General features: G+C 45.6%; 1 protein-coding gene across 2 annotated transcripts in view; it reads left to right on the forward strand.

Moving 5' to 3' along the window:
* The window catches only part of LOC138582917 (alpha-N-acetylgalactosaminide alpha-2,6-sialyltransferase 1-like), a 354,669-nt gene that overhangs the window by 221,679 nt on the left and 114,194 nt on the right, over window positions 1-18,796 (forward strand). For both annotated transcript variants that reach the window (XM_069654670.1, XM_069654671.1), the window contains exons 3-4: window positions 1,728-1,896; window positions 14,540-14,711. In XM_069654670.1, the coding sequence (XP_069510771.1) occupies window positions 1,728-1,896; window positions 14,540-14,711 (341 nt within the window). The remainder of the gene's footprint in view (window positions 1-1,727; window positions 1,897-14,539; window positions 14,712-18,796) is intronic.

Raw genomic sequence — 18,796 nt, forward strand, 5'->3', positions numbered from 1 at the left:
TAATTAGAAGGATATGGCAAGCGGTGGGGGCGCCTGTGTGTTAGAGGCGCTGTACAACTTGGGAATGCAATAATAGGGTGCAATACAATGGATGCAATTGGGTACACCAGGAAGTTAGGATGTGAAGGGTACTGGTATAAGGATATGGAGGGAGGGGACTAGAGGGCTACAGGCAAGGGTTGCAGGCTAGAGAGGGAAGGGCGGGCCCCTGCCTCGCCCGGGAGGTTCTGGAGATTACCAATAGACAGCATGGCCATGAGCCAGTCAAGCAAGAAAGGAAGTGCTGTTACTGCTTGTATCCTGCCTAGAGCGCATGCGAGAAGAACGCTCCGGCATGATGTGTGATGTGCTGCGGGAGTGCTCCTGCTGTGTCAGCTGAGCGAGTCCAGCAGAGCATTGGGGTAGGCCCGATGCTGTCTGCATGAATGAGGCTCATCATTGCGAAGTGATGCTGTCATGGGAATGGAGGTGGCTCCAGAGTGGTCCCTGGGAGGAAGGCGCATCTTGCTATGGAATGCAGCAGACAGCCAGAGCGCAGATGTTTAGCTAAGCCTCTAGAGCGAGCGTCATGGGCTTCCTTTGGACACCACCCTTTCTGAGTTAAAGTAAACGTGAACAATGTTTGTTACCATGACTGGGGGGCTCTCGGCTGGTTGCTGTATTGATCGGTTTAATTCCCCATGAACTAAGAATGGTTTGTTTAATCCAGAGTGACCCCACCACGTGACCCCACCATCCCAACCCCTAACAACCTCACTAACACACCCTAGTTTGTGGAGCTATGGCCTCGGCAAATGTTCTGCACACAGCGTAAAGATGCACCCGTTTAGAGCAGCAGCCCTGGGCGCTGCACATCTGTGACAGCTGTCCCCCAGAAGAACATCCAATCAACTAGTATGACTCATGGTAAACTACATAAGGATCAAGGTGTTGTTGGCAAGTATGCTGAAGTCTCTTTAAACGAAATAAAACGTGGACATTGAAAAATAGAGAACAAACGTAGCGCAATGCTTATTGCAGGTTTGAAGTGGGCATAGGGGTATCTTCCGTGTAACTTGTAAGTTTATGCAAAGCTTCAAGCCGTTAGCTGGCGTATTCAAGTTTGTAGGCATAGAGCCTAATTAAGACATTGCAGGTCCGGAAACAAGGGTGCCGGTAAGCTTACCAGCACCCTTGTTTCCAGACCAGCAAATTACAAGTTTGCCTGTTGGGGGTGCTGCGCCCGACAGGTCTGACCATGCCGGGCGCAGCGGCCACGGTAGACTCTTCACGGAAGCGCCAACACTGTTAGCAACGGCGCCGGCGCTTCCATGAACCCATTCCCATTCATGGAAGCACCGGCAGGGTTACCGCCTGACTCGTAATGAGGCTGATCGTGTTCTGTTTGGAAAGGAGTGTCGTGATTCCCTTTGGTTGAACAAGTCAGGTGGAGGCACTAAGTTACTAATCAGCTAAAATGCACTGGTTTACGAATGAAGGTCACCCCAGCAATAATAAAATACACCTTTGTTGGCCTAAGCCAATCTTCTTAAGGATGGCCAGAATGAGGTGCATGTTCTTCGGAAAGGTATGGCATCGTCCAGTAGAAGCCAGCTTGGCAGTATTTGCCCTCTGCTACCGGTGGTTGTCCCGGCATACCATGATATGGTGCTGAAGGTACATAAGAGCATGGTAGCACATCCCTGTTCTATTCTCAAGCCAATGTTTCTCTTTGTGTGCCCTCTTAGACATGCCCTAATTCAGTGAAGATAAAGGCAGCATACGTTGGTTGGCTAAAAGAACGTTTCCTGCCCCGCATCTCCATCTTCATGGACCACAGACATTTCAGCAACAGCGAATGGGGACGACTGGAGCATTTCATGCCGCCATATGGTTGGATGGAGTTGAACTACACAGGTAAACAATACATCATATCAGTGGCGCAGGCATGTGATCGAGAGAGGCTCGTGAGAGAGAGGTCAGAGGCGAAGGAGACAGTGGGAAAGACATTGCATTGTTGTTTCATTTATTTAGAAAATCATGTCTTCACAAAAATCTACCTATTCTAATTCAATTGGATTGAAAAGGTAGATTACTGCACACATAATGTTCTCACTTTTTAGGGCTTGAATCGCTTCCTATTGCACTCTAACCTTGAGGCCAATTATTATCCTGGTTATTTAGACATAAATGTGTAAAGTACATTAATATATAGGCCTGCATCCAGCGTCTTCTGTCCACGTGCTGTACCAGGTCACTTCCTAATATCGGCCTACAGGTGTTCTCCCCTCCTAATACAGAAATCGAAGACTTAGGGAGAATTTGAGGGCTGTTCGTCAGCATCTGTGAATGGCCATGGAATAAAACTTGCCAGAAAGAATGATGTGACTGTTCGATAGGGAACATAAATACGGTATTGGGTCTGATGTCAGTAAGCGGTAACAGGCTGGAATGGTAGAATTTGAAATGTAGTTTGTCTTCCACCTGATGGACCAGTTACTGATGAGCAGCGACTCAAACTTGAAAGATGAGGTGGGGTGATGTTACACTGGAGTCGGGGTCCAGGAAGAGGTGAAGAGGGTAGGTAAGGGAGCTTTCGGGGGCACTCTTTAAAGAACATAACTGGATAGTAGGGGGGAGTGGTGGTGCGACAGATGGGGAAAAGGGTAGAGTGGAGAGGGAAAGGGAAGATATGGTGGAATGCAAGTGTGGGGGTGTCCCGGGTGAAAAGATGGGGTTTGAAAAGGTGAGATGGGGGGCTGCCAAGAAGAGAACACTTAGGGTTGGGTGAGATGGTTGGTTAGAAGTGGAAGGGGAGTGAAGGGATTTTAGAGGTTGTTGAGCAGTTGCATACGTCAGCTGCCAGGGGTCGACCAAGTTGCAGGTGTTCATAGGAAAAAGAAGGTGTCGGTCACCGTGAGGGAGGAGCAGTGTGGGTCGATCCAAAGACCCGTCATCCACATGTGGTCGACCATTAGCCAGACAAGTCACCGAGAGGGGGGAGCAGTGTGGGTCGATCCAAAAACCCTTCATCCACCTGTGGGCCAGACAAGTCACTGTGAGGGGGGAGCAGTGTGGGTCGATCCAAAGACCCGTCATCCACCTGTGGTCGATCATTAGCCAGAAAACCTGTCTAAGAATTGCCATGAATGTGTTATTCATAGCAGCAATAATGACGCCTTAAGCGGTCTGTAGCGACCAGTAACAGACTGTCAGCCCGAGCGGTTAACATTGGCCGAGGGACACTACCAGCAGGTGCTGGCCACAGAGGCTGTAATTATCACCCCCTCCACACTGCAGCCGCCTGGCACATGCGTAGCTAAAGCCAATGAAAAACCAAACAGGCAATGAAAAAAAAGATGCACGTGGCTGAGAGAGGTGCTGATGAAAGGGCCAGATTGAATGAAATATAAATTTTAGAACACAGGAGTTTTATGAAGTGCAAAATCATTAGAATAATCCTCAGCTGGGGCTTTGGGATGATCGGCCGAACATGCCTAGATAAAAGGACATACCAAACAGTATTAAAAATCAGATACAACTTTCCCACCTAAAACGGTTCCCTTATGTACGAGGTGGTGTTTCATAGAAGTATTTTTTTAAGTGGGGGATACTAATACTCTGGAACATATTGGAATGCTGTGGAGGCGTCAGCTGCAATTTGCTTTCACTGTTACTTTCTATATTATAGCAATACAGGATCTCAGTTGTAGAGTTTGCAAAATGGAGTTAGAAACTGCAGAACACATTTTCATGAATGTCAAGCTCCTCAAAGGTTTATTGGTGAAGGACTTTCAAAAGGATTTGTATGCATTGGAGGGCGATAGGGGATGTTCTCAAATGAATATGTTTGCCTTTTTTAACAAAAAGGAAAAACTGTTGAATGTATAGAAGTGTGACCTTTGTTATGGGTATTTGTTCATTTAGTGTATGGTTTGATTGCACATTTTTCAATAGGAAACAATTCATCAATGTTTAATCATAAACACATTGCCAACCCCGCCCATGTGCCTGGGATGGCCGAGTTTCTAAATTCACTTTCCTATGCTCTATTGGCAACCTGTAATAGATGGGCAAGCTGGACTCAATCACAACTACTGGGAATTCCTCTGAGCTGCATTCCTTTCCGTCCTTCTTTAGCCGCCCTGCGGACTGCAGAAGGGGGAGGGGCATATGCAAATCATTCCTGGTGCCATCCCAAAAGGCTCAGCCAACCGTATGTCTAGTATGGCACAGGATCGAGTGTGGGGGGGTGTGCTGCCCACTGCATCATGAGGTTCCATATTGTGTTTTGTGGTGCATAGTATGTGTTGATTGACTCTACAGCGTTGCATTCTAGTGTAGCCAGTTGAAAAAAGACAGTTAGTCAAAAGGGGTTAGAGAAAGAGCACAAAGGAAGAAGCAGAAAAAGAAAGAAAACGACTTACCCTGAGTGGCTCCCCAGGGCCTAATTCCATCAATGGTGCCAGGATGGGCGTGGAGGAGCCCACAGAGAATAAATCAGGAGGGCGAGCTGCTTATGTCAGGTGCAGCTCGGCTGCCATGGGCCATAGAAGGTATGTGGCCCACTAAGGGGCCAGACCAGATGGGCCCAGCAGAATTAAGGGCACAGGCAGCATGCAAGGTGTTGCCTAGGCCGAAAAAGTAATAGCCCCACCTGGGCCACTTGCGGGTAGCGGCCCAGACCAGGCTGCCCAGCTGTGCCGCTGATGGTAAACCTATTGGCCAGCAAGACGGACCCTTCATAAAAGTCCTCTCGGGCTGCGTATGCCAGGCGCAGCCCGGGAGGTGTAGAGTGGCAAAGTACGCAACACCCAGGAGAGCAGAGCAGTGAATAGAAGTCCCAGACTGGCCTTGTCGGTCAGTCCAGGTGAAGAGGAGGAGGTACGAAGCCCCAGGCTGCTCCGTTGGGCAGCCCGGGTGAAGTAAAGCCCCGGGCCGTCCAGCAGAGCAGCTCGGTTGAAGATCCGAGGGCCGCCACCTGTATCTCACAATGTATTGCAGAGGGGGCGGGCCAAGCACCGGCCGTGGTGTGCAGTGGTGAATGTGGCGGCATCCCTGTTGCTATGGGGATGCCACCTGTCTTCCAAATGGCCACAGGAGAGGCAGTGACCACGGCAGTGTCCCCACGGAACAGGGGATGCCACTGTAGAGGAGGTCCCAGACATGGCCTACACCCCAGCGCTACAGTTTGAGGTACCAGGAACATACTCCCCAAAGTACGTGACGTATGAGGAACAATTGAACCAACAGAGAGCTGCACTGGGCCTATGCCCAGTGCCCATCAGAAGAGCAATACCTGTTGAAGTGCCTATAACCAGACAACCATGGGCAGCTCGGTACCCGCTGAGGCAACCGTACCAGCAGTTGGCCCCAAGTGAAGACTACTTACAGGCTGTCCATGAAGAGACCCAAAGAGCCTTAATGGAAGGCAAATGGTGACAACATAAGAGCCCGGACAGTCGTACAGATGCACATAAATGACAAGCAAAAAGGATAAGATGAACATAAACAACGATCGAAAGATGACACACAAGGACGAAATGTAAAGAATAATGATGTAATGGATTTGTAAGAAGAAACAATGTTGATATATAAAGAGACGTAAGGAAACGTAGCTGTGAAACAAGATGGAAGTATTCAACCAGCTAACGCTTGTAAATAGGCTTGGAACGAACAAAGCTAAGAAAACGGAACTGCTCGCAATGCTTAGTAGAAGAATAGAGTGGCAAGCCCCAATTATATATCTACCTCAATTAAGCACAGTATACAAGTGCGACTCCATTTTGTGAAAGCAGAATTAAGCCCAGGCTGCAAGGGGCTAATGAGGCCAAGATTCATATTCCAGCCAAAGCCAAAGGAAGGAGTGGAATCGAAACTCAGTAAGAAGCAGCTCATGCCTGGGAATTCGAGGTCAACCTAAGGAAGGGAGGAGAGTGGCAACCTCGAAGAATCGAAACTTCAGAGCATACAAGCCAGCTAGTGAAGGTCGAGATAAAGAGGCCCCAGGCAGGTGGCAAGGCCGAAGGAGAATCAAATACACGAATAACATGGAAAATGAAGCAGATTCATGGTGAACAGACACGTGACCAGCTAGGCGCGAAGAGGTACCAACGTCTGATGTCACCCAGAACCAAGGATGCCATAACTTTTCCAGATAAGAGGCTACAGTTTCAAGGCCATCCTCAGCCAACTAATTGACACATAGCCCTACAAGTACTGATTGATGGAAAGGAGGCAGGGTGAATCTTGTGGCACTATGCACCTGGGTGTCCATTCTGCATGCTGCTAATTAAAGTGGAGATTTATGTCTAGGGGTGTAACTCACCCAATCACAACGGTCCAAATAATTTAGGATCCTATAGCTAGTAGAACCAATAAGACGTCGTACGTGTAGTGACTTCTATCACGAGTGATGTAGAGGGATGGGCGTAGACGCCCACCCGATAAGAGTTATCCAATCCTCACGCTCTGTTACCATATACAGATATAGTACCTATAGTAAAGTTACCTTTCCCAACCAATAGAAGTGCATGACAAACTTTGAGTGTTATACGTCAATGATGATGAGTTTTTGGTATAAATGTTTCTGTTTGTATGAAGTTCGGGGAGTTGAAGCGAGACAGGTCATCGCGACACTGCTGATTACCATTTGTTTCCCCGTTTTTTGTACTTGTCATCAAACGGACTTCCCTTTGCCAAACCATTGAGTTGTCCTTATTGATTTGTGTTGGAGTAAGAGAATCCTGCACCCCATCCTCCTCAAGGTGCAGCTATCTCGTCTTAAAAGTACTTGAGGGTGAGCTTTGACCCTCCTGTACCCCACCTCATGACAAAATGGCAGCCAGAGGCTGCAGCTGTGACGCGGGTGGCCCACACGTCAACGGGGGGGGACCAGAACAATTTAAAATTCTTGCTGGTTTTGCAGTGATTGCTGGTGGGCCCCATGCCCACAGGCTCATCCAGAAAAGGCCACGGGAAGCGGAGGTGACAGCAGGCAACTGTAAGTGAGGGTGGTTCCATGTAGTGGACAGAGACACCTTGAAGAAAGAAGAGGGGCCATGCCCAATTGTCAGCATAGCGATAGCCCCTTCCCTATCCAGCCATCCAGCCATCCAGCCATCCAGCCATGCCAACAGCTATACAGACAGCCACCAAGGATAGACCGAGGAAGGTACTGTAAAGGGGGTGATTGATTGCAGCAGTCACCACATTGTGACATACTGTTTTAAGTGTGTTACATGTTGTATGTAAATATATATATGTTATGTATAGTTATATGTACGTATTTAATTACTGCTTTGTAGGGTAATTGTTAAGTAGGGGGAACTGTAGAGTTGGGGTAGTATTAGGGTCTATGCTATGTAGGTTTAAACTTAGGTATGTGCAGGATGTTAAATATATATATGGACATTAATTAAGACAAGAGTAGAGGGGAGGTACCCAGGCATGAGCTAGCGGGATAGTGTGACAGCCTGCCTCAGGCTGCCTATGGAGATGGGATCACCCACAGATGCCATCCCCTGGCCTCACACTCCATGTGGGTGGTACCTCAGTGTAGGCAATGGGTCAGTTGCATCAGCCTCACCCTAGGAGTCCCTGCAACCCTTCCAAGGAAGGGTAAGCTGACACCAGGGTAATCCTAGGTAATATAAAAGGTAACATGTTTAAAAGATAAGTGTGTTAATAAATAAAGAGGGTCCCTATTGGGATTCCAAACAATTCCCTCTGGTGTCTGTGCCCATCCGTAATCTACAAACTCAGGGTGTAGCCCATCTCCTAGTAACAGTGATTTTATTTAGCAGGTGCAGCGCCCCTCCCTACACCGCAGGTCTGTGACATGGGGGTGGTGGTGTCCATGGGAACTGTCCCTGGTCTTGAGTGAGGGGGTGTACACATTTAACTGGACCAAGGCCAGATAACAGGGGCTACTCCATGGAGGCTTACTAGTGTATTAGTGTGTGTTGTTTGGATTATTTCCCTAAAGGGATGGATGTGTCTGCTGGTGAGGTATGCAGGTTTAATTAGTACATTATTGTTACCTTTGTATTATGCAGTGTACCATGTTAGGAAGGCATGTGGTTGCATTAGTTCAGGATTATTGTCCTTGTTGGCATGTGGTTACATTACCAATTGGGCGCTGGCATTGTTAGGTGGCGTTGCATGCTAAATTGGCATATGGTTGCATTATTACATGACAGTCGCCCTTGTTGAGATTGATATTGATATTGATATTTTATTTCTATCGCTCGTACACAAGTGTTTCAGAGCGTGACAAGGCAAGAGAGGGGAACAGGGGAGAACAAAACAACAATCTTACTGGGCCCATTGAGAATGCGCAAGTGCATGGGAGAGGGGGAGGGGAAAAGTGCATGGAAGGGGGGAGTAGTGGAAAGTGCGGAGCAACGGAGAAACAGATAAATAATAATAAATAAAGAAATAATAAAGGCAACAAATAGTGGTAGTGCACCCAGCAATTGGCAAGTGCTGGGTTTAAGGCAGCAGACAGGGTATGTCTGATAAGTGCAGGAAAAAAAGGAAGGGTGATTGTATAGGTACAGATAAAGACTCCAGTGCAAGAGGTGGCCCGGAGGCAGTGCGGGAGGGTGGCAGGGTGAGCAGGTACCTGGACCCGGAGGACAGAGGGTGGCCAGGTGCACGGTGCCAAGAGAGAACAGATCAGCAGGGGAGAGGGGGAGCGAAGGCAGAAGCAAGGAGGAAGGTTTTGAGGTGCTTTCGGAACCGCAGATGGTTCTCCTCAAGTTTTAGAGTGGCAGTGTGGCTGTTCCAGAGGGAGGCCCCAGCTGAAGACAGAGATCTACCCCTAGCTCGTTTCTTTGAAAAACGACTGACCCTAAGGGAGTTAGAGGTAGAGGAGCGAAGAGCTTGAGAGGGGCGGTATTTGCTGTGGGATAGCTGAAGGTATTTTGGACCCAGGCCCCAGAAAGCCTTGTGGACAGTGCAGAGGGTTTTGAATGTAATCCTTGCATCCACTGAGAGCCAATTGAGAGATTTCAGAGATGGAGGATACGATCCCAGGGCTTGAGGCCAAGGACAAGTCTTGCAGTCCAGTTCTGTATTAGCTGCAGAGGGTGGAGAGTAGAGGGAGGTAGATTTAGAAAGAGGCTGTTAAAATAGTCCAGCCTAGAGAGAACCAGAGCTTGGGAGACCATGAGCTTCTGGGGGAAGGAGAGGAAAGGCAGAGTACCTCTGAGGAGGTGCAGTAGGAACTTTGACTTTATAGAGACATCAGAGATGTGGTAGGTGAAAGAAAGTGTGGAGTCAAAGATGACCCTGAGGTTCTTAGCGTCGCAGGTGGGAGTACGAGGGGGGCTAAAGGAGGCCGGCCAGAGAGTGAGGGGAAAGGATGGTGAAGGTGTGCCAATGAGGAGGATCTCCGTCTTGCTGGCATTCAGACAAAGATCATTGGCGGCACACCAATCTTGAATGGCAGTTAGGCAATCAGAGATGAGAAAGTGGGGAGAGGAGGTGACCGAGGACAGCCTGAAAATGAGTTGAGTGTCATCAGCGTAGCACTGGAAATTTGAGCAGAAAATGGCAATGCAGTGGGCGAGAGTTGCCAGGTATTGGTTGAAAAGCCAGGGCGAGAGGTTAGACCCCTGGGGAACACCACAGGTAGAGGGGAAGATAGATGATAGGAAGGACACAAGTTGCACCTGGGCGGGTCGATCAGAGAGGAAAGAGGTCAGCCAGGCCAGAGCCTGATCAGTGATACCCAGGTTATCACAGGGACGGTTGAGCAGGGTGGTATGGTTGACTGTGTCGAAGGCAGAAGAGAGATTGAGAAGGATGAGGACAGCGAGAATGTTAGAGTCAAGGTCGGAGAGCAGGCTGTGGTCATGGAGACACCCAACAGAAATGGAATGAAGGTTAAGCTGAGAGATGGCCAACTTTTCCAGGAGTTTGCCCAGAAAGGGAGTAATGGAAATTGGTTGATAGTTAGCCAGACAAGAAGGATCAGCTGTGGATTTCTTGAGAAGAGGATGCACAAGGGAGTGCTTCAGAGGGTAGGGGAAGGATTCTGAGGGAAGGAGTGGTTGCAAAAATCAGCAAGGGCCAGAGCGAGGGTGTCAATGTGGTTCTTGATGGATTTAGAGGAACAGGGATGAACCTGTTTTGACAAGGCTTTCATAGATTAGACTTGTCTAGCGACCTCATCAGGAGAGAAAAGAGGAATGGATGAGAAGGAAGTTAGTGGGTGGCTGAAGGCGGGTCAGCAAACACAGATGGAGAGGGGAGAGGAAGGGTAAGGGTGGAGAGGGTAGAAAGGATGTCCTGGGTTTTTTAGATAAAGTGAGAGTCAAGGGCATTGCAAAGAGCCTGGGAGGCAACAGGAGGGGTAGAGACTGCAGCAGTGTTGGCCAGCTCCTTGCAGATTTAAAAGGTTTGGCCCAGTTTTTAGATGCCGCAGAGACACGAGCTTGAATGTGGACTCCCTTCTTGGTGAGGACAGAGAGTCAGTATTGCCTTTGGAGCAGGCGACAGGCTAGTTTGTCCGAGGATGAACAAGAAGCCCTCCATTTCCTCTCAGCCGCCCTACACTTACGTTTAAGTGTAGCTAGGTGGGAGTCATACCAGGAATTGCACTTGGCTTTGTAACTTGAAACGGATCCTCATGACAGGGGCAAGAGCATCAAGAGTATCATAAATTGAAGAGTAGAGCAGAGACAGGGCTGTGCAGGATGTGAGACAGCCGGAGGTGGAGGGGGGGAGAGAAGGTGGCAGTGAAAGCCTCAACTGACACACGCTTCATGGGCCTGATGTCCGAGAAGGTAGGTGGCAGTGTTGGAGTAGGCTTGGCTTGGGGGGAAGAGAGGGAGAGATGAGATGAGAGGAGGGAGTGATCGTTCCAGGAGAGAGGAGTGGTCAGAGGGATGGAGAGGGGGAGGTCAGAGGAGATCAAGACATCGAGTGTGTGCCCTGCAGAGTGAGTCAGGTCAGAGGGGAGGATGGACAGGGAGAGGGAGTCGGAGAGGTCATGGAAGAGTACAGAGGAGGAACAAGGGGAGTTATTGGTTACTTGCTCTTCAGTGGATGTCCGGTTATGTGTGTCTGGTAAGTGATGTGTCAGTGTTATTGATGGATGGATGAATTTGTGTATGTGCGTCACTGATCGTACTTCAATGGTGTGTTCCAGTGCTATTGACAAGATGGACAGTTGTGTGTTGATTGTCCCTGGTGGTAGTTGATAGTTGTATTTCGGTATCATGGGCGAGTATGTATGGATTCTCGTCTGTGTTTATAATGGTGTGTGCTGTGGACATTCTTGTGGGTTGGTGTGTAGTGTGGGGATGCAATCTTGCGTTAGTTGTGGACCCGGGTGTGGAATCAAAGCTGTTATTGTAGAGCAACGGAGGATATGAGCAATGGTATCATACCTTGCTTTGTTTTGTCACTACACTTTTCAACCTTTTCTGTGCGGTTCCTTTGAGTCGGAGGTGTGGGGTGATAACTCGATGTTGTGTACCAATACTGGTGAGATATGTAGGTTGAGCTGTCATGGCTGTCGTGGAATGCCAAGGGAATGATGTTTGCGTGCAGGTTGGTGGTTTTTGGAGAGTGGAAATTAGAGAGGCGACGACGGATGTATGGATGGTCTGATCGATCTTGCTTACATTACCACGACTATTTGCTGGATTGCTTATCGAACAAGGAATAAGGATGATTACCTTTTCATGCTTGCGGTTGAGTTGTGCTTCTTCCCAGCATCTTCAATCACTGTATTAATCCAGTGAACAACTTCCCTTGAAATAACTCTTTATGAGACTCTGGGCCTCATTACGACCCAGGCGGTAAGTACCGCCTGGGCCGTGACTTTACCACCATGGCGTAAACTACGTTTACGCCATGGTGGTTGGCGGACTTACCGCCCCATTCCGACCTTGGCGGGGCGGTAAGTCCCCAATCCCCATTTACCCTTCCCCATTCCCATTTTTGCCCCATAGGGCATAATGGGAGTGGGGAAGGCGTTAATTACGCCACCGTAAATTACGGTGGCGTAATTAACTCCATGGTCCCTTAGCGCCATGGATTTTAACACCTGCTAAAAGCAGGTGTTAAAAGCGCCATGGCGCTAAGGGACCTCGTAATTGGCGGTAAGGGGTCGGCGCAGCTAACGCTGGCGTAAACCCCTTACCGCCAGGGTCGTAATGAGGCCCTCTGTGTAATTAGGACCTATGATTGCTAGAATTTAAAGCTGATGACAGACCTAATAACACCAAGGCCCCTGCATAAGCTGCTAGTCTCGCACAATTTAGACCTGTGACTAATACACATTTCCGTGACATGCCAACACACTCTTGTTGTTGATCCACTGCAGAGCTCTTAGGACTGCTGAATGGTCGTGCAGCTGGGTTTTCAGGACAAACAGGTGCTAAGCAGTTGAACTAATCTTGATGAAATGACACTAACGTATGATTTTCTCTGTGTGCAGAACACATAGGAAACATCACAGGCAAGCTTCTAGGAGGACGTGCTTAGACACAAACGAAAGGGGGAACTTTCCCACGTGACTGCATCGCATTCTAAGAACAGCACTCTGCTAAAGACAAAGCTTCTGTCCAATTGTCTCGAACCTCACTGTTTAAGCACCTAAGGCACTGTTCCTCACTGTCAAATCAGACTGTGGGTCGAAGGGAGAGGGTAAACGTATCTCCATTTTCAGTACATTACTCAATGCACTCCTCCAAAGGATTGATGTCAGTAGAGTGCCTCGGATCCTCGCTATAACTGAAGGTATGCCACGTAGTCAAGAGACTTTTTATGAGATAATGTGCAATTTTCAATGATAATAAAACAAATACAATGAAATTAGCCATTTCTGAACCTAAACCCACTCCTATAAAGATGATTTTATTCTGCTCATCTACACCGGCCTCATTAAGAGTAGTGGGTAATGGTTAAACAGGCAGTATTTTGGAATACTGACTGTTTTACTGCTCTGCACTATCATGAGTTTGAAAACTCATATGTGCTAAAGCGATAATGCCACAAGTGCCCAATGGAGTCCCATGGGACTTCAAATGGGAAATAACTATAGAATCTATAGGAATCTAAATTAACTTGTATATAACCATTAGCTCACGCACTAACAGTAACTGAGCTTGGCAGTATTGCCACAGCCATTAATGATTTTTTTAAATAGTGATATCAGTCAACTTACTGTAATCAATACATGGGTGGAGGTGTCCAGATTTCTCTTCTCTTTATTCAATAGCTGACTCTGGATCTCAATCCTCAGTCAGAAATGTAGAACTGACAATGCACATGCCTTTCCTCACATCAGCTGGAGGGGAGTTTAACATTATATGTGATGGATTCACTTCTTCTTGTAGCAGTGATATGATCTTGCACTCCTCCAGCTCAACAGCAGATGTACTTTTGGCCTTATGTATTGTCAAAGCTTGAGCATGTACATAAGCTATGGGGGTCTTCTAACAGGTCTTGCAGTGGCCCCCACAATATTAGGTCACTGCCTGGGCTACCGCCTTTGCTTATAGGAGATCTGCCTCTATCGTGATAGAAATTCCCACATCCTTAATAGAGCCATCTATCTCACATATATTAGCACCAACCTACCTTACAGGCATAACAGTAATCCTGCATTACTTTTACGACTTCATCTACACGTTTTTGTATTTCTGCAATCAAACCAATTGTCTTGTACCACATGCCACATTCCCAACCACCTAGTTTGGCTCTTCTGGGCCTATCAGAGGGCCCTGACCTTTTGCCTTGCAGGGCTGGGGCATTCAGTCCTTATGCACGTGTACCTGAGAGATGACCTCACCATGCCTTCACAGACATTGCCCTTTTAAAAGATGTCGGCTGTTATTTTACTTTGTTTTCCTGCATGGCTTGGATGCTACTTTGCATAAGTGTGCATTGCTAAGCATGTGTTATAAATAATGATAGCAGAAAGAGATGTCAGTAAGGCGTAGCGATACTGACCTAGACCTTGGCTGACAACACAACTGCATTATAATTCACACTATCTCTGGTAGTCGAAGAATTCTAGGTGATTTTGCTGGTGCTGATTGAAGGGATTAAGCTAGCCATTAGCACATCAATGAGCTACCACAGTGGGCAAAGCAGGGACTGCAAAGATTTATGTGAAACATAAAAGTCATCGGATTGAATGTAGTTCCTATTATTTTAGACTCTCAGCCTTATTTGGTCGATAAAACAAGGAACATTGGGTTGGTTATTAATAAGACCTTTTATAAGCAACCAGAGACTGTTCAGTTTGTGGAGAGTACTATGAAAGTTAATTAAGTTAAAGATATTAAATAAAGACTTTTGAATACGTATTCAAGAACTGGTCGAGTGGAAAGGGAACCAATTCCCAACCTCATGCCTTACTAAGAGTGCATGCTTCATTAAAACATATGGATAAATGTAGGGTCTTTGAGGGACCTGCCCTATCCAGCATGATCTTTTCAGCCAACCCAGTCCTGGATGTGGGCTTCCTCAAAGATATCCCACGGTTTTGTTCACTTCCATTAGCCTTCCCTGATCATGGTCTTGTCTTGTCTTTCAGTCGCGCGGGAGGTGGTGTCCCTGCTGCCCCACATCCCAGATCAGCAGATACTCTTGGCTGACAACAGCAATCAGCCCCCGAGCTGCGTCAGTTGTGCCGTGGTCGGGAATGGAGGCATTTTAAACAATTCTCACTTGGGCATAGAGATAGACTCCCACGATTACATATTTCGGTGAGTATCTGAGCTGCACGCTATAATGTGCTAAAAGAGAAAGTAACAAGGCTGTGCAAAGGGTTCAGTACTGGATTTAGTTTGGAGATGTGGGATATTGGCAAAGTTGCTGGTTCTGTGCCCTAAATATGTGAGTTCTAGTGCACACCTCCACACTTGAGCAAATGGTACATTTCTGTGCACATCACCATGCACTCCTGCTTTATTTTTTCTGAAAAAATACATGTTACTATTAATTTAATTATTTCGGAAAAAACATCAAAGCTTGACAAACATAACACAGCAACAGCAATAATACCTTTCATTCATTAATTCATGAGTTCAATCTTAGAGTTAAACATTTACTAAAATTCATTGATAAATAAGACGATAAAAGGCACCAAAACCTAAAAAACTTGTACAATGTAAATCTACTTTAAAACCTTTCGGAATTTTTTTAGAAAAGTCATACATATCGACCAGACTATCCCAAGACACTCAGTATTGAAATTAAGCTATTTACGTCAGATGTGGTTTTCACTAACCATAGTGCTTCTTTAGTAGTCCTTACTTTGTAGTGTTTGAACATAGCCCTTAAAACTGTCTTCTTGGGATATTATAAAGGGGACAGATACAGAAAACAATCATACATATCTTCCTTTTAAATTTCCCAGTATTTTCAATTGCCCAAGTGGCTTTCCTTCCAACATGCCTTAATACTCTAAATAGGTAACATTTCCAGTCTCATTTTAATCATTACTCATTTCACAAATTTGTGGCATGGTATGTCCAAGTATTTCTCAAATTCAGTATTACACTTTACTTCTAGATAATGTTCTAATAGTTGCTTATTTATGCTAGAGTTATACATATCTTTAAGATACCATTGTTCAAAATGTATATTGTTTTAAAATAGTCATAGGTCTGGGAGGAGACTATTTAAAGAAGGCTGCACATTCTGTATTTCCTACATATATCAAAAGGATAACATGTAAGTAAATTGGATCTAATATTCAACCATCAGTAATCAGAACATGTAATTTAATAAAAGTGTTTATTGTATTTTCTTCCAAATTCATGAGTTCAATGATTTGACATGTGCAAACACAAAGTGCAAAACAGTTATCTATAACCTTAAAAAATGCTTACATCTCACTCTCTCATCATTGATTAACATACCACATCATCTACATCCAACCTCATACATTCATCTGTACCTCACCACACTATTAAGGGAAAATTTAGCAATCAGTGCGCAACTTGCAATATACATAATGTATACATGTGACAAGTCTTTAATCCTGCCTGGCACTGTAATGTCTTGTATTCATGTGCCATTACCCCATTGGTTAATTACTGACAACACACAGGGCCTAATAAACGAACCAAGGTCATAAATACATTTGTCTACTTTCTGCAATGAATAATCTTGTCAACTCGAGTTTTGGCTTGTAGTGTAAGGGATTTTACAAGGACCCAGCCTTCTTTGGGGCAACTACGAACTTGATAGAGGAGTGGCAGAAAATGGTAACATATCTAAACAATGAAATAAAACAAAGTATTCCAGTCTGGATTTCCTGGCCCTGGTCAATGATGGAGAATTCAGTAATGAATGAGGGAAGCATGTTGCCTTAGTGGATCATGTATACAATGCATGTCTGTGTCATGTCGCCTTGATAGATAAAGGATTAGCAGCAAAAGACAACAACTGTATTGTCAGAGCCCTGTGAGATTGGCTCTCTTTGTACCCTAGACCATAATGATGTCCTTTGAATATTCCTACCAGGTACCCCACACATCTGCTATTTCTAAATCTCATAACTATAACAAGATATAGAAATAATTCTCATATTTCTGGTTTGTTCATTTTCCATGTTTATAAGGTCAGACATGCAGAATGGGAACACATATTAGTTCAAATCGTAGCACCTGGGATATTAAGAAAATCTTGAGAATAAGCATAGGCTCAAATAATTCTAACAATAATAATAAAAAAAGATGAAGTTTGTATATGGTGCGTCTTGCTGACATTTCTCCCACTTCTAGACACTGTAAAAATAGGTGTTACTATTACCAATTTAACAGTAAACAATGTATCAACCTCGGAGGCGGGAAAGGCTGAGTGGACCTGACAAAATTCGAACCTGTGTCCTGCAGGCTAACAACATATGTCTGGGACAAGCACTTAACTCCAGTGCTTTATTGACAGATTTTTGTGGTTCGATTTGGTGTAACTCGTGGAAGGTGGAAGTTCAGTGTTTAACAAAGGGCAGAAACCTGGAAAGGAAATACATAAGAATGGAGGTGGAACTGTTGTATCCGGGGGTCAACAAAGAAGACAAGATCCTATAATGTCCTCTCTCCCTCCTCTTGCTCATAGGTCATGACATCATGGCACTGCCCTGTAGGAGGTCAAGCAGGAATTGCAGTAACACCAGGCGTCACATGCATACTCCAACAGCAGCCCTCCCAAAGCTCCTTCTTCTCTTATATGCCGCTCGCGACCTGCTAAGAAGCCGTCACTTGGGCATCTGCCCAAGTATAAAAGGATATATTTCGAAACATTCACTTGTATCGTTTGTTCTCTCTTCTGCCCATAACCAAAACCGAAAAACCTTCACCTTTACCAGGGATTTTTCCTCCTAATAACCCTTAATCCACCACCGGTGGAGGACAAAACCACTGGATCAAAAATTGTCTTGCACCAAGTTCTCAATTTATGTGACATAAGGCATGTTATGTTAGCCAGTGCACATTTTATCAGCTGACATGGCTCAAGGTAACATCTTCACTCCTGATTGTATAATAATCCCGAATGTACCAGAGTGCAAATAATACACAGGATTGCTGAGGCATCTCACACCTTTTAGGGAACAACTTGGTACATCAGCCTGCATTAATGGAGAACTAGCGCATGGTCCCTATTTAGAGTGAACCAGCACGTGGACTACATGAACAACACATGATGAGTTTACGAGCAGACACCTTCTCTAGTGGTACCTGTAGGCATCTTGTGCTGATCATGCAGATGTTTCTAAACCAAGCTGACAATGATAAGTTGTTATGCTTGTGGGGCACCTTTCTGCATTGGTAGTAAAAGCACAGGCATGGATTTACAGTGAGAAATGTTCACCCAGGACCATATCATTATGCCTTAGTATGCAGAGGGCACACATCCTTATAATAACATTCAACATGGCTTGCTGCAAGATAATGGGTCCTGGATGTTCCAATACTTCCTATATTTAAAACCCTTCCAAAGGACACCGTTTATTGTATCCTGCCATCTAGAAACATCATAAACCAAACTAAATTAAATACACCGGAATTGGACACCAGCAACACTTTTGTAAAGGATGTACAATCCGTACATTTCTACCTGGACTCCACCTTAGATACTAACTTCATCAGATGCGCACGGAATCGGTATGGCTTGATATTACGCCTTTTGGAAAAGCTCAACACAACTCTTTGCACCAAATAACCCCAGAGTTATTGCCCAGGAAGGGATCTTGCTCTTGAGCTGTGCCAGTGGTGGCTTAGTTGGTGTTTCCAGAATCCTAACTGTGAGCTAGCAGGAAATCCAGATGTCTGATGGTCCTGCGTCTGGTTCTCCAAGCTCTATATACAAACCCTCAGTTTAAAGCCAGATAATATCTATCGGTGATGCTCAGATAAAGTTTAAAAGCATTTGCCTGAGCTACAAAGTCTTATACCCTCACTGATCAGCTCATCGGATGCTGGTCCAGAAGAACCAGAGGAATATATATATATATATATATATATATATATATATATATATATATATATATATATATATATATATTTCTTTAGATCTGATGCCTCACCTACATCAAATATAAGGCACTTTGTGAAGAATTCACCTGTCCTGATGATAGCCATTATACCAATTTATGTCTGGACATCTGAGACAATGTCCAATTCATCCCCTGGCCGAACATGTCGACACCTTACATCTCAAACAATGCCTAACTATAGGCGTTGTATGTAATTATCTTTAGGAGTTTAGGATGTATTGATTTATCTATTCCTCCCCTTTTTTCCTTTGCCTTTCCTTTGCCTTTCCTCTTTCCTTACTATGGTAC

This window comes from Ambystoma mexicanum, chromosome 3q (assembly GCF_040938575.1).
Source record: "Ambystoma mexicanum isolate Mex_15411 chromosome 3q, UKY_AmexF1_1, whole genome shotgun sequence".
In the NCBI taxonomy this organism is placed as follows: Eukaryota; Metazoa; Chordata; class Amphibia; order Caudata; family Ambystomatidae; genus Ambystoma; species Ambystoma mexicanum.